General features: G+C 34.3%; 2 protein-coding genes across 3 annotated transcripts; one reads left to right on the top strand and one right to left on the bottom strand.

The window, feature by feature from the left end:
• The first annotated feature begins 712 nt into the window (after positions 1 to 712).
• LOC116005079 (regulator of nonsense transcripts UPF2-like) lies at positions 713 to 3,124 on the top strand. Of its 2 annotated transcripts, XM_031245312.1 has the most exons (8): positions 713 to 935; positions 1,012 to 1,052; positions 1,197 to 1,290; positions 1,385 to 1,448; positions 2,086 to 2,230; positions 2,358 to 2,555; positions 2,625 to 2,726; positions 2,981 to 3,124. In XM_031245312.1, the coding sequence occupies exons 5-8, from the start codon at positions 2,183 to 2,185 to the stop codon at positions 3,002 to 3,004; spliced, it is 372 nt and encodes a 123-aa protein (XP_031101172.1). In that variant the 5' UTR covers positions 713 to 935; positions 1,012 to 1,052; positions 1,197 to 1,290; positions 1,385 to 1,448; positions 2,086 to 2,182; the 3' UTR covers positions 3,005 to 3,124. The 2 variants fall into 2 exon arrangements, with proteins under 2 accessions (XP_031101172.1, XP_031101173.1); XM_031245313.1 differs by lacking the exon at positions 1,012 to 1,052.
• Positions 3,125 to 12,097: 8,973 nt separating this feature from the next.
• On the bottom strand, positions 12,098 to 15,031 carry LOC116004273 (bifunctional monodehydroascorbate reductase and carbonic anhydrase nectarin-3-like). Its single transcript, XM_031244248.1, has 7 exons — positions 14,929 to 15,031; positions 14,589 to 14,797; positions 13,886 to 13,992; positions 13,684 to 13,789; positions 12,888 to 13,055; positions 12,731 to 12,784; positions 12,098 to 12,494 (listed from the first exon to the last, which is right to left on the bottom strand). The coding sequence occupies exons 1-7, from the start codon at positions 15,014 to 15,016 to the stop codon at positions 12,408 to 12,410; spliced, it is 819 nt and encodes a 272-aa protein (XP_031100108.1). The 5' UTR covers positions 15,017 to 15,031; the 3' UTR covers positions 12,098 to 12,407.
• Between the last annotated feature and the right edge of the window lie 215 nt (positions 15,032 to 15,246).

Below are 15,246 nucleotides of genomic sequence, written 5' to 3'. Positions count from 1 at the left end.
AATTTTAGTTTTTCAATCTATTAGCTAGAGCTATAAAAACCAAAGAACAAGTAGTACCATTATTTTCAGAAAATCGATATATGAGTTTATTTTCTAAAGAAATCCTTATTAAAATATATTAACCATGGATATAATTTTTTGCACACAGGAATGGCACAAGTTGTTTTAAAACCTATAATCAACCACGTAAGGATTAATTATCGTATTCATATTTCTTTAAGAGATTGCAGACATAATTTATATAAAGATAATTATGTGCTTGGATAAATTGAAGCCAGTTCAACTAACAAACCAATATATTTTAATTGTTCTCCAAATTTTACAATATCCTTGTTAGATCCCCATATTATGAGAATTTTAAGATATCTTAACCCATAATTATAACATGTTGATCGCAAATTATACTGTGGACCATGGTCATGGCTGATACTACCACTGCTGGAAATTTTAGATTTTCCGACCACATTTCCGACCACCCAAACAAATGGGAAAAGATGATTTTTTTTCAATTTTCCGTCGAAGAATCGCGGTGGACGGAAATAGGTCGGAGTTTTCGACCACTTTTACTTAGTGGTCGGAGAGTTTTTTGGTAGATCAATTGATTTTTTTAACTTTTATTTTTTCCGACCACAGTGGTGGTCGGAAATGTTTTTTACGTATATAGTAAAGTTCAGCAGGCTTACGTTAGTTCAGACCTTCAACCCTCATTTGCGCGGCTTACCTCTCCCACTCCTCACCTCAAAGGTTCAAACTCTCCCTGACTCCACCTAGCCATCGTGTCTCTGGATACTGCCGCTCACAGACAGGCGACAGCCACTGTTCTCCAGCTCTCGTGCTCTTCGTGGGACTCCGATTCCGACTATGACTCTGGCGGCTCTCCACGCTCTCGGCTCTAATGGTCTCATCCCTCTCAGGCTCTCACTCCTGGTAACTCGGTAAGTCCCCTTTGACATCTCTCACTTTCAAAGACTCATACTCATTGTCTCAATCGCTCATTCTCTCACGTCTCAGGCTCTCTACATATGAAACCCTAGATCTGGGAGATTTGGAAGGTGTTGCGCTATTTTTGTTGATTTCACTTATTGAAGAAGCTAACATTGTAATCGTGATAGATTAGTTTGAGGGGTTTAAAACCAAATATTATTTTCTATGTTCAATTTCTCAACTTATGTTTCTATTCATGAATTTTGGACCAGAACTATAGTAGAACTTGCCATTCCATGCGACAAACCAGGCAAACGAGTGTTTGAAGGCTTCACAATTGGTTTCCATCTACGAAAGTGGGAAATTGTAAGGAAGCATTTTCCTCCTAATGATACTTCAAAGCTTGTGCTTACACTGCTTACAAAGTATGTCTTATTGTATGTTTTCTTTTTCCTGATAGAGTTGCTTCTATGTTCCACCATCTCTGTGGTCTGGTGTAGCCCTCGCAAGAACCACCCAATCTGGTTTGTTTTTTATTTCACTCACTGTGATGCATCCTGCATTCCTGCCAGCCTTCATTGTTTTCTTACCTCCTTTCGATATCATTTGCTAACTAAAATTTAATTCCAATTATTGCCCCTGCTTCAGTCTAGTCAAAAGAAATTGATTCTCGCAAATTATATATATCGTGAAATTTTAGTTAACTCCTTTTTCTGACAATAGGCTTATCTTTGATTAAAGTCATGCTAGGACATGAATATATTCTGTTAAGTTCAAACATTGTATATGTACTGAAACTTACCTAAGCTTTGCTAGAGAAGTTGCAGAGAGTGAATTCATGCCCAGATTTTTTTTCCCCCTCTAAAATTGTATTTTGATTAAGTCTATGTTTATAATAGAAGCATGCTCTTTATTCTATCATTAACATTTCTTTTTCATTTAGTATTTTTTTTTTTTATCAAAATCATTATTTATAATGGAAGCTATTAGGCAGTATGCAGAGAGAGACTAAAGTCTATACTGGAAAAATAGGAATATGTTCTAGTGGTTTGGATTCCAAATGGCCAAATGGGAATGTGGAATGTGAAATAGTAAGCAGAAGATAATAAGATTCATTATTAACTCTGCAATTCTAATACTCTTATTATTTTTGTTAACCAGGTTGGAGTCTTGTTATCGGAACACTTCTTCCATCTGATCTTTTGTTTCTTAGATAATTCCCAATTACATATTAACCTGTGATTTTCAGAGGAGGCTAATGAGATTGAGAATGATTAGAAAAGAATTGCTCAATGCTAATGACAAGGTAATGATTTCAAGTTACAATTTGTTCACATTTTATTGTTTGTAGATTGTATCTTTGGGTTTTATTTGATGGTTTAATCCAACTTCTTACAATACTACTATTTTTTATTGATCTTCAATTTTAACAGGTGGAATTTTGCTACGTGAATTCTAAATCTAACAGGAAGAAGCTTGTAAGGGCTCTGTTCAATGTTCCTAGGACTTCTCTGGAATTGTATCCATACTATTCACGTATGGTTGTAACACTCTCTACTTGCATGAAGGATGTGTCTTCCATGCTTTTACAGTTGTTAGAGGAAGAGTTCAACAATTTGATAAATAAGAAGGTAAAGTGTTGTGAATTGCTTTCCAGAGTCACGGAATCTTGAATGTTTTAATATTTTTGCCGTGTGCAGGATCAAATGAACATTGAAAGCAAAATAAGGAATATTCGTTTTATTGGAGAACTCTGCAAGTTTAAAATTGCACCAGCTGGTCTGGTTTTCAGTTGTCTAAAGGTATAAAAATTCAGGATCTGATTTAACAGTTGTGGTTCTGACCTCTGGAAACTTGTGCCCCCTCTCTCCCTCCTTGTTTTCCTTTTTTCTAGGGGATGTGTTATAGGAAACAATTTAGAATTATGTGCCCACCAAATTGATAACCCAGACTTCCATTTTCAACTTTCAAGCACCTGCCCTTGGTGGTTTAATTGCTTAGTTAAATATGTTTTGTCTTTCCTCTTCACAATTCTTATATATGTGAGATATTACAGGCCGCTCAGGAGATTAGAGATTGAATCCGAAGTTAAATTCCAGAATTCCAGATTTTAACTTGTTTTAAATTTTCAATTGTATATTAATGATTCATGAATGAATTATCTTCAAACATTTGAAATGTGTATATGTTTTTCAACAAATATCTTACCAACTTGCAATAATATAATATATATATATATATACTCATTTCACTACAGAGGGATTCTCTCTGTAGTGAAATGAATTTTTTTTATTGAATGTGTCCACTTTTTAGTTTTTATACCCCAAGACTATTCTGCTGGCTGTATTTTCCGACGTACTTAGAAAAGTGGTCACTATTTCCGACCACTTTCTCGGTGGTCGGAAATAGCGAAGAGGATTTTCCCAATCCCCCAATTTGGTCGGAAAAGTGGTCGCTACAGGCATCTCCGACCTAATTAAGGTCATTTCCGACCACTATGCTAATTTTCAGCGTGTTGAACGGATACTGCAGTTGTGTTGAACTGATATTGCAGTTGTATTGAAAGGGAACTGCAATTGCGCGGAACAGAGGTCGTTTCATCCGTTAAACACACTGCAGTATCAATTCAACACAACTGCAGTATCAGTTCAACATGACTGCAATTCTAGACGAATGAAACGACCTCTGTTCCGCGCAACTGCAATTCTCTTTCAACACAATTGCTGTATCAACCATTGTGCATGGTCCATTGGTCCACAGTATAACGACTGCATGTTGATAGGATCACATATTTATGAAGTCTTTTATATGCTTAATTACAGAGTAATGAATACAAGATTATCTCCGCCATCAACCACAATAAACCTTTTGACAAAACCATATTTTGGAAAATATACCAAAATTAATAAAGTCAACCTTAATGCACTTAAAACCATTCAATGGAGTGATGTTACTCTACCGAAAGTATGGAAATATCCTTCTATAATCACTCCAAAAGCTCAACCTCAACAAGGAAACACCATATGTTTTATTACCCAAAATCCTGATGGATCAATAGAACTACTAAAGTTTAAAAGATCATAGTAATGGCAAAATTATTGCATGAATTATGGTTTACATAACTGTGTGTACCATGAATATAAGGTATATTTTTAATATATTAAAAATATATTATTTATATATTGAATGTACATTATTTGATAGTATATAAAATAATGTACTTTTAATACTCAAATAATGTAATTTACATATACAAATAATGTACTTTTAATATAGAGAAAATGACACTTTCCCCCCTTGAGTTGTTTACTTATAGCACATTTTCCCCCTATCTTATTTATGTAACCACTTTATCCCCCTCAATTGTTTCTAAAGTGACTATTTCCCCCCCTCTCTGTTAAATATATGTTTAGCCTGTTAAAAATGAGGGTAAATATGGCATTTCACTTATAATAATAATAATAATAGTAATATTTAATGGAGATGGAGGGTCGTTTTTTTTTTACACACTGCGTATTCATTTTTTTTACAGAATAAAAAATAGGCAGTTTGCCCATAATCCATTCTTTCACCTGTGTATTTTTGCATTCCCTTTTGTTAAAAATAATTTAGGATAAATACAAACCAAACTCATTACTAAATTTACTTGCTTATACTACCAGTTTCTCCAAGATTACATGACTTTGTATCTAACCTCCAAGTCACATTATTGTCTATCATAACAACAAAATATCATCTAAGCATATCATTGATTTTGCACTTCTAGTTGAGGTCAAAATATATAAAATAGAAGTGCAGACAAAAAAAATGACCAAAATACAATCAAAAAGTTGTATCCGAAATACATTCATTAGATATTCTATTTTCTAATGACTTCTGAAAGATTATGTTGCTTCCTATTGATTCTCCTTGGTTGCTGACAAAGATCGGATATTGAACGCGCATAGCTGCATTGGCTATCTACAGGTGGAGGTTGAGAGCTACTAATTACCTGCAAATTGTTAACTTGATATTTAACAAATTCAACTAAAGATTAAAGGTTATCATATTGAAAGTTCTACTAATGGTAAGTAACCTTACTTCATGTTGGGGACCATATTACATCAATGGAAAGTTCTAATCTCCATAGAATTGCTGTTGAACTTGCTGAACTACCACTGGAACTGAATTCTGATATCCATGAAATTGTTGAGCTTCCATTGAAATTGAATTCTCATCTCTATTGATTTGTTGTTGAACTTGTTGAGAACTCTACATGAACATTAAAAGATTAAGTCAGTTTATTGTACACTAGAAAAAGTGTTTGAGAACTTAACAAATGTTATACCGATGTTGTAGAAGTTTTGTTTTTGTTACAAGTGGATTTGTTGTGGCCTGTTTTTGCACACACTGAGCACCTCTTTTTCTGTCCTCTCTTCCCTAATTTTGTTGTGGACTTGCTGGTTTCCTTCTCTACTTGATCTCTTTTTCTAAGTTTCTTAGGTCAAATGATGGGGCTGAATTTCAAACTACTATTCCTCAGTTACCATCTCCACTATGGTTGGGTAAAACATTTAGTAAAAAAGTGAAGTTCAAAGATGCAATGAAGGTATATGCAATCCAGTATGGCAAGGAGTTGAAATTCATGAAAAATGGCAAAGTGAGGTGTGTTGCTAAGTGCATGCAAGAGGGTTGCAAGTGGCAGGTTACTTGTAAAATTGATAAGGATGAACATAACTGACAGATAACTACTTCTAATGACAACCATGAAGGTTGTCCTTGGGTACATGACAACAAGTTTGTGACCTCCTCTTTGATAGCAAAAAGATGGAAAAATGAAGTAAGTGGGAACAGTAATTGGACACTAAGGGAGTTTAGGAAAAGGTGTGCACTACAGAACATATTGGCCTAAGTAAAAGACAAGCTTTCAAAGCATTGACCAAGGCAAAGAGTGAAATCAAGGGGGAGTTAGAGGAAAATTTCAACAAAATTTAGAGTTACTGTATGGAAATTGAAAAAACAAATCCAAACACTACTTGTGTTGTGAAGCTGTCTGATTTGACCTATGAATGGGGTAAGAGTAGATTCATGAGGATGTACTTATGTTGGGAGGCATGTAAGGAAGGTTTAAGCATTCTAGACCAATCATTGGGGTGGATGGTTATTTTTCATCTTAAGGGTAAAGCTGAAGGGATGCTAATGACTGTAGTAGGTGTTGATGGTAATGAAGGCATATTTCCAATTGTCTATGCCATTGTAGAAGGAGAAACTAAAGACTCTTGGTGGTGGTTTTTAGAGCTGTTGAGAAGGGATATTATTGGAGCTTTTGAAACAGATTACACATTCATGTCTGACAAGCAGAAATGGCTTATTACAGCCTTTGAAGAGGTGTTACCCTGGTTAGCCATAGGTATTGTGTTAGACACCTACATGGTAACATGAAAGTGGCTGGATTTGGTGGGCAAGCAATAAAGGATGCACTTTGGCAAGCATCAAGGACCACTATTGTTACCAACTTCACTACAACAATGATTGAGCTGAAAAATTAGATATTGATGCATTTGGCTGGTTAGGTGACAAACACCCCACAAAGTGGAGTAGGTCTCATTTCTCCCCAACTCCAAGGTGTGATATGCTTGTAAACAACATATGTGAATGTTTCAATGCAATGATATTGGATGCAAGGGATAGTCCACTGATTACCTGCCTTGAGATTCTAAAAAACAAGTGATGATTAGGTTGTTTGAGTGCATAAGTCAAGCTAGTAACTGGTCAGGAATGGTATGTCCAGTCATAGCAAAAAAATTAGAAGTGTTTGAAAAACAAGTAGGAGGATATTGGGCTTATCAAAGTGATGAACACTTATTTGAGGTAAAAGGACCCGATGACCAACACCAAGTGGATCTCAATGCAAAAACATGTTCTTGTAGAAAGTGGGAACTGACAGGCATACCATGTAGGCATGTCATATATGCCATTTGGATGAAGAAATTGCCAGTTTATGAATATGTAGATTCATGTTACAAGATTGAAACATATTTGAAGACATATGCTGGTTGTATTCACCTAATGGCTGGGTCTCATGATTGGCCAATTAGTAATAGACATCCACCGTTTCCACCTTTATACACTGCCAAAGAAGCTTAGGAAGAAATCAGGTGATGAATCAAAAAGTCAAGAAACACATCTGTCTATAAAGCTTGTCAGTCTTCACTGTTCAAAATGCAAACAAAAAGGTCATAATATTAGGAGGTGTCCTCAGCTAATACACAATGCAGATGCATTCACTACTACAGAAAACACATTTAACGTCGCCGAAATAACGTCGGTTTTTCAAAAAACCGACGTCAAAAAATTATTTATAAATTTTATTTTTTAAAAAACGGATACGACGTCGGTTTTGATAAACACCGACGTCAAAAAGTTTTTAAAAAATTACGAAAACCATATGGCGTCGGTTTGATGTTGAACCGACGTCGTATGTAATTTATAAAAGAATTTAAAAATATATAAATACTATACGACGTCGGTTCTCTTCTGAACCGACGTCGTATAGTATTTATATTTTTTTTAAATACATCATAAGGCGTCGGTTTTTCATATAACCGACGCCGAATGATCTATTTTAAAAATTAAAAAAATATATATTATATACGACGTCGGTTCTCTTTCGAACCGACGCTCTATAGGATTTATTATTATTTTTAGAATAAACAATACATCACCGTTTTCATTAAAAAATAAAAATAAAAAGTTATTTAAGACCCAACAGCGTCGGTTGTCTGAACAACCGACGCCTTAGGGTATTTATAAACATTATAAAATTGTAATTAAACTTTCAGATCTGTATTACGTGTAGTCATAAACCTACGTCTTTCTTCTTGGCACAACATAGTCGTCTTCTTCTTCTTCGATCTCTTCACGCAGTAGTATTCAGATCGAAAGTAGTATTCATAAAACTTTCAGATCTCTTCCCGCAGCCTTCTTCTTCGCCACTGGAATGAAGCCACCGGACGCCACCAGAATGACGCCTTCTTCTTCGCAACCGCAGCCACCGCACGCCAACGGAACGACGCCTTCTTCTTCTTCGCAACCGCAACCGCAGCCACCGTGAAGGATCCCGCCTCCGCCTCCGCACGCATCCCTCCGCCATCGCCACCGCGACAGCGCTCCGCCTCCAACGAGCCTCCAACCGCCGGCGGCCACGGGTATTCGATTTATTGTTTTCAATGATTCGTAGTTTTTTATGTTCATTTTAATTTTTTAAATGCTTTTCAGAGTATATATATATATATATTGAAAAAACATGTATTATTAATTAAACAGAGAGCGGTGCGAAGCAAAACCGCTAAAGTCATACAAGAAAGCAAGTTGCACGGCAACCGGCAAAGATGAAAAATAGAAAACAAGGATGGAGAGGATTGGCTAAAGCAAGAGGAAGCTAGAGCGTCTGCTACTTGATTCGCTTCTCGATAAATGTGTGATAATGAAGATGACCAAGAAGCAAGAAAGGACTGGATTCGATGGATAGCATTACGGACATTCCAAGGAACATGAGGCAATGCGGAGTTGACGTATCTCACCAAAAGAGAAGAATCAACCTCGATTAGATATGGACGTTTAGCAGCGAGGTCGCACCAGTTAAGCGCAAAATCGAGGGCTAACACTTCTGTTCAGAGTATATATATATATATATATATATATATATATTCTTAACTTGGTTTTTCTTATATTTTTTTGTTCTTTTTCTTTTATAAGTTAATCTGGGAGATCTAGGTTGGAGAGAAGTATTATGACGATAAGTTCTCTGCAAAAACAACAAGAAATGGAAGAGGAAATATGTTGTAAGTTATGCTCTTATTATTAAAAAATTTTCCTTTGATGCTCTTATTATTAAAAAAGAGACTAAATGGGCAAAACATTTGTTTTTAAATCATCAAAGCTGTTTTCTTTAAACTGTTAAGAATAATATCAAGGGAAATAAGGGTATTGTATATTGTTCTTTTATCATTTGAACCTAGATGTCTATTATAATAAATTTATTGTACCTTTGGGTTTTATCATTGGTTATGTAATACACTGTTGTATTAATTTCAAAGTCCTATTAGTTATTGTAAAAGTTATTAGTTTGATTAGTTGTGATTTTTGTTAGTTTAATTAATTAAGAAATTTATTATTTTGATCAATGGTGAGATTATAAATTGTTAATTTTCTGTACAGTTCTGAAACTTGACGTGAATTGTAAAAATTAGTGCATAAGTTATAGGTGAATTCGTAAAATATATTCAATTATTAAAAAGAAATAAAATAAACGACGTCGGTTTTTAAGCAAAACCGACATCGTTTATTATTTTAAAAAAATAAAAACCACATACGACGTCGGTTATTTAAGATAACCGACGCCGTATGTATTTTTATTTTTTTAAATAACAAACGACGTCGGTTTTTAAGCAAAACCGACGTCATTTATTTATTTATTTATTTATTTTTAAATAATTAGATACGACGTCGGTTATCCTTTTATAAAAAAAAAATAAATAAACGACGTCGGTTATCCTTAATAACCGACGTCGTATCTTATTTTTAAAAATAAAAAAATACATAAGGCATCGGTTTTTAAAACCGACGTCGTATCATTTATATACAACGTCTGCCAGATTGACGTCGATTTTTAACCGACGTTAAAAGTGCTAAAAAACCGACGTTAAAGGTGTTTTCTGTAGTAGTGATTGCAGGTAATTTAATTAACTAATGATTATTTTATAATTTCATGTAGATATGCAATTGAGATAGATATCTATAATTACTTATTTTCATTGTGATACTAGGGAGAGGGAGAGGGAGAGGCTGTGGCAGCACAGGTTGTGGCAGAACAGTTTGAAGTTAATACTTAACCAATTGGGGATGCACAGGGTAATATACTTAACTCATTATTGATTTACAAGTTCAGTTAGAGATGTATAATGCATTCTATTGAACTATGTCATTGTAGAGAGAGATTGTGGCAGAGGAAATTCCAGTGAATACTCAACCATTTGAAGAAATTACAGATGATGAGCTACTTAGACTCTTTGACTGTCAACTCTTAGGAATTCTAAATATAGCCAAGGACCTTGTGGTCCAGTGGCATCAAACCCTTCCCTTTATACGGGAGGTGGTGGGTTCGAGCCTCAGTGGAGTCAATACTGACTCTTGTGCTTCAATAGGTTGAGAAAGTAGTTATGAACAGATACTGCATTGTAAAAAGGAATTCTAAATATAGGTTATCATTCTGTTTGAGGTAATTACATAGTTCTATTTTACTAGGAAATATGTGATCAAACTTCCATTATATTTACTAATTGATTCCTGTATTCCTGTGTAATTCATCCATTATTGAATTGAATGTTGGAACATATTATTGGAAATTCTCTAACCAATGTTCAGGACATGCCAGCTAATACTAGTCAAATGGAGATCACACCATCAAGTATTTCATGTTACTTGTTTAAAATTTATATAGGTTATTTATGTTTAGGAATTGTCTGTTTAGCCTACTTACAATTATTTGATAATTTACTTTGTATAGGTCAATTACAGTTTGAGGAAATTGATAACACATCACAGTAGCAGGAACAAAAGTAAAAAAAAAAAAAAGCACAAATCAAAGGAACAAAACTCACTTGGACTCACTAAGTCAAGAACTACGGTGGCAAAGACTTACATGACAAGATCTTCCAACATTATGAAGTTAATTCAAAAATGACAAGTCCTCTGCAATTGAGTTAGATTGACAGATCTTGTGAACAATGATTTTTGGTTTTTTATTTTTTGGTACCAAATGCTTTAATTTTGTGGCAAACAAACAAAACCTAATAGCCAAATTTTGGTGGTCATTTGGGAATCAAGAATGTTTTATTTACTTTGTTTATTTGTGAATGAATTTGCTTTTCTTTATGCTATTTGCATATAATCTATCAAATGAATAAAACCAAACACCATTTCATTAAACGAGCAAACACCATTACATAATTTGTCATTACAAACACCATTGCAGTACATTTTTAGCTCTTTTCAGAAATTGTCTAAGCAATAGGGAGCCTTTTTTCCAATTTTACACTGCCAACACATGTACAATTGAAATAATACAAAATCACAACCATCATTGATAACAGAAACCAAACCATTACAACTCTACATAGACAATTCAATTTAGATTTCTTATCCCTAGTAGCAATAGCTCTTAATTTTGTTTGAAGCCTTTCAATTTCTTCATCGTTCCGATTTAACCTCCGTAACAATCCGGGAATTATTGCCTTTGATCTTGAACACATTGGTGGGTCATACCATCTTACAAATCCACACCCACCAGCACTCATTCCCTGAACCAAAAATCGCTTCATAATAAAAACAAACAAAAAAAAAATCAAATAATTACAAGGGAGAGGTACTAAACCTATCCTTCGTACAAACCCAAAACCTCCTGCCTGGGTTGTCGTTTGTCCACGACATTCAAAGCTGCAACGATTGGCTTCATTGACAAATGAGAATCGTCGTTGAATAACTTCTTGATGAATTCTAACTCCACTCGCTATCGGTATTCACCACAGATTGCATGATAACTCCTTCTCTTTGTTGAAGACTAGATCGATTGCACGAAATGGGTAAATTAAATTAGGGTTAGCGATGGGAGATGCGGTGGGAAGAAACCGGGAAGAAAGCGTATATAACTAACGACCAGTTGGAATGTGGAGACTGAAATGACTTTTATGCCCTCAAAGTGGACAATCATCACTTAACACCCCAACAGACGGAGGACCACATCGGTCAAAAATTCAATACTTGAGGATTTAATCGACGAAAAATGAAAGCCGAGGACCAATGTGGTACTTTCGCTATAGTCGAGGGACCAAAACTGTAATTAACTTAAGAAACAATATGCACTCATAGAAGGAACAATATGCACTCGAAGAGAAAAATAATGCACCCGTCGAAAAAAAAAAAGCTGAACTTACTTACACAAAATTATCATAATGTCACCGCGTTTATAAAATAAAAAAAAAATAAAAGAACTTTTCAATCTAAATGCTTGATTTGGACGAACTCTAATTTTAATTCTCGTAAAAATTTATAAAAGTATATAGAAATCTCAATACGATCCATGTAAATTATAACTAAAAATCCATAGAACAGACGATATACATTGCACATTACGTTGAAATACATATAACACACTTACATTAATTATTAGGTACGACACACTTCAATTATTTTGGATGAAAAAATAAATCCGTAATCATTATTTGAAAATATGAACTGGATGAACCCATCTTGTATTGACTCGAATTATTGATGATCAATAGGTCATTCCCACTGAAACACTTACATTATTTTCAACACATACAACATGTCAACATTATTTATTTCATGTACAGCCTAAAAATCAAATGACATTTTTAGACGTGTAACTTATTTTTAACGAGTTAACATAATTTGATATATAATAGTAGGCGGAGTATCTCTCTTCAATCTTCGCTGTGTTCTCCTGGTCTATCAACTTCCACAAAACGATCATTTATTGGCTGGAGTGGTCTAGCATTAGTTTTTGTGTCCTGTAAATCAAATAAATAAATAAGAATTTTATCACAATATTACGTCAAAAATATTGAAACTTGTCACCAAAATGCTAGAGCATGATTCTCATACTAAAAAGTCACAAGTCCATTTTTTGTTAGCACCATTTAGATGGAACCTATTACAAAGGATTTTCATACTAGGTTTATTTAGTAATAATAGTTGTGAAATTTTTCTTAGTTATTCAAAAAATAAAAGGAAGATTGAAACTCACATCATGAATGGCGTTGCGGATGAGTGCCACTTGTTCCTTTGTAACAGATCTAATCTGGTAATTAAAGAAAGTATAATAATGTGCTAATTAGATAAATTGATTGCTAATTAGTTAGTTAACTAAACAATTAATTAATTGATTAGAGTTATAATTTTACCGTTCCCATAACTGTCCAGACAGCACCCTCCGTGCATGGCGGCGTTGTAAGAGAGCCCATGTACCTATAGTACCTTCTGCCTCTGGCCTGGAGTAGGTTTGGGTCAAGATACCCTACATATTTCACTACACCCAGTGTCTCAGCAAGTTCTTTAAGATCATTCTCAATCTATAAAAAAATTAAGAAATGTTACATTTTGGAGTCAATTGAGTTCAAGATAGTAACGGGGGGAGGGGAATATACTTTAATTTATGTCTCTACTCTCGAAATTTAACCATGTTAATGTTTTCGTCAAATTTTTTTTTTTTACTCTTGTCCTCTTGAAAAATTTGACCAAAGGGGTATTATATATGGGGGTGGGGATGGGGGCAGCTGTCCCACTGTTCCCTCCTGTAGCTCCACCCTTAAATTTGGGGATAAAAAATCTCTATCATTGTCAATTATATAGTTAGTTAAACTACTTAGTTTAATACCATTTTTAATATTTAAATATAAAATTTTGACTTTTAACTGTCAAATTTAAATATTAGTATATATATTATGTTTTTAATTATTTATAACTTCACACACACATATAGGGGCGGGAATAGGTATTTTGGTTCCGACAGACAATAGATATAACTCCCTATCTTGATCCTCGTTCTTCGAATTTTAGTTGTCATTTCAATTGGAGTAGGAATTGAAGATTTTGGTAGAGTTAAGAGAAATTGTTGTCTATAATTTAAAGATTCATTAAATAAGTTAGCGTGTTTCGATACCATCATATATTATTACAACAAAACATTTATGAATTTACCACAGACAAAATAGGATCAGGAGTTTCTCCAATCTGATACAGCACTGCAAGCACTGCAATCTGCCCATCATTGCTCACATGAACCAGATGAGCCTCCAAATCATAGCTGACCATAGACCATCGCAAAAACCAATAAGTAAGATGTAATTATTTAATTAATAACGTTGTAATATGATAATATATGATCATCTTATAGTATCACCTTGTTCCATTGATAACGTGTTCAGAGGGAGAGTGCCAGTGGACCTGTCTAAAAGAATATGAGACACCATTTATGCTCAGAAACCCTCGACCAAGCGGCCAACTTAACTGCATTTATAACAGCAAATTAAAAAAAAATAATAATAATAATAAAATCAACACTGTTCATTAAAGAATTAAATTATAAATAACTTAACTAAATTTTAAGAAAGAAAAATTAACTTTGTCGGTCCAAACAGTTTACTTGGTAATTATAAGATTCAAGTTTAGCTATTCTAGGAGTTGTCTATTAACTTTTTGGTTTGAGCTGGTTAAATATGAATGGACAATCTAAATTGATTTACCTTTTTATGATTTTTGCTGGTTACCGTTATCAGGCAAACTTTACTCAGAATGCACATTCGCACTGTGAGATTTTTTAAAAATCAAGTTGAGCCCACAACCAATACGACACTACCAAGCACCCAGGGTGCCTATGGAGTGAAACCTGTCCGGCCATGAGCTCTTAGTGGGCAAATGACTTCAAGAACGTAAATCAACCTTAATATGTTTTGACAATCATCTCAACTGCGAGGTCAATTGGCCCCACTAACTGAGAGTTAAACTTAATTGTGATCTCATGGTCATAAGTTTATTATCTGACTAACTTAAATTAAAGGAAAATAGATAGATAGAATGATGTATGTATGTATGTATATATATACCATCATATCATAGCCACGATTTTCAAGAATAGCAACATGTGTCGTGTAGTAGTTGTGAATGGGACCCAAGTTGGAATACACAACCGGCTTGCTCTCTAGATCGATCGGAGTCTGCATCTTTCCGGCACCGCACTGCCACCACTCCGGCCGCAGCTCTCCCCAGTGAGACGGCCCTCTCTCGCTGTTTTCGTCGTAACTAAACCCCCAATCTTGCATATATAAATTCCCAAAAAACAAAGAAATAATTTAAACCATATTCCAAATATAAAAATAATAATAATAATAATAATGCATGCATTATATCATATGATATTTAATAAGAATTTCCGTATTGACGTACCAACTTCTTGAGACTTGATGACATGTGTAACTGAAAGGAGAAGAAAGGCAATGGAGAACAGTTTAGCTCTGCTGCTAAGCATGTCCATGTCTTCTACACTTGTGCAATCAAATTGGTAAGGCCTTGGACCGTATTATATAGAAGAGGAAAGAAAGAGTTTCGCTATGTTACGTCTTTTTTTTTTTTTTTTTTTTTTAATAAATGAAATTTATCTCATAATTTTGGTCACGTGAATCATTTAAATAAAATGGGGATATTTTTTCCATCGTTTTAAAAATGTTAACAGCTATAGTTTTGCCTTTTTTCATTTGATTCATT

This window comes from Ipomoea triloba, chromosome 14, assembly GCF_003576645.1.
Source record: "Ipomoea triloba cultivar NCNSP0323 chromosome 14, ASM357664v1".
NCBI classification, from domain to species: domain Eukaryota; kingdom Viridiplantae; phylum Streptophyta; class Magnoliopsida; order Solanales; family Convolvulaceae; genus Ipomoea; species Ipomoea triloba.
The sequence above is the reverse complement of the archived record's forward strand: the minus strand, read 5'-3'. Positions and strand labels throughout refer to the sequence as shown.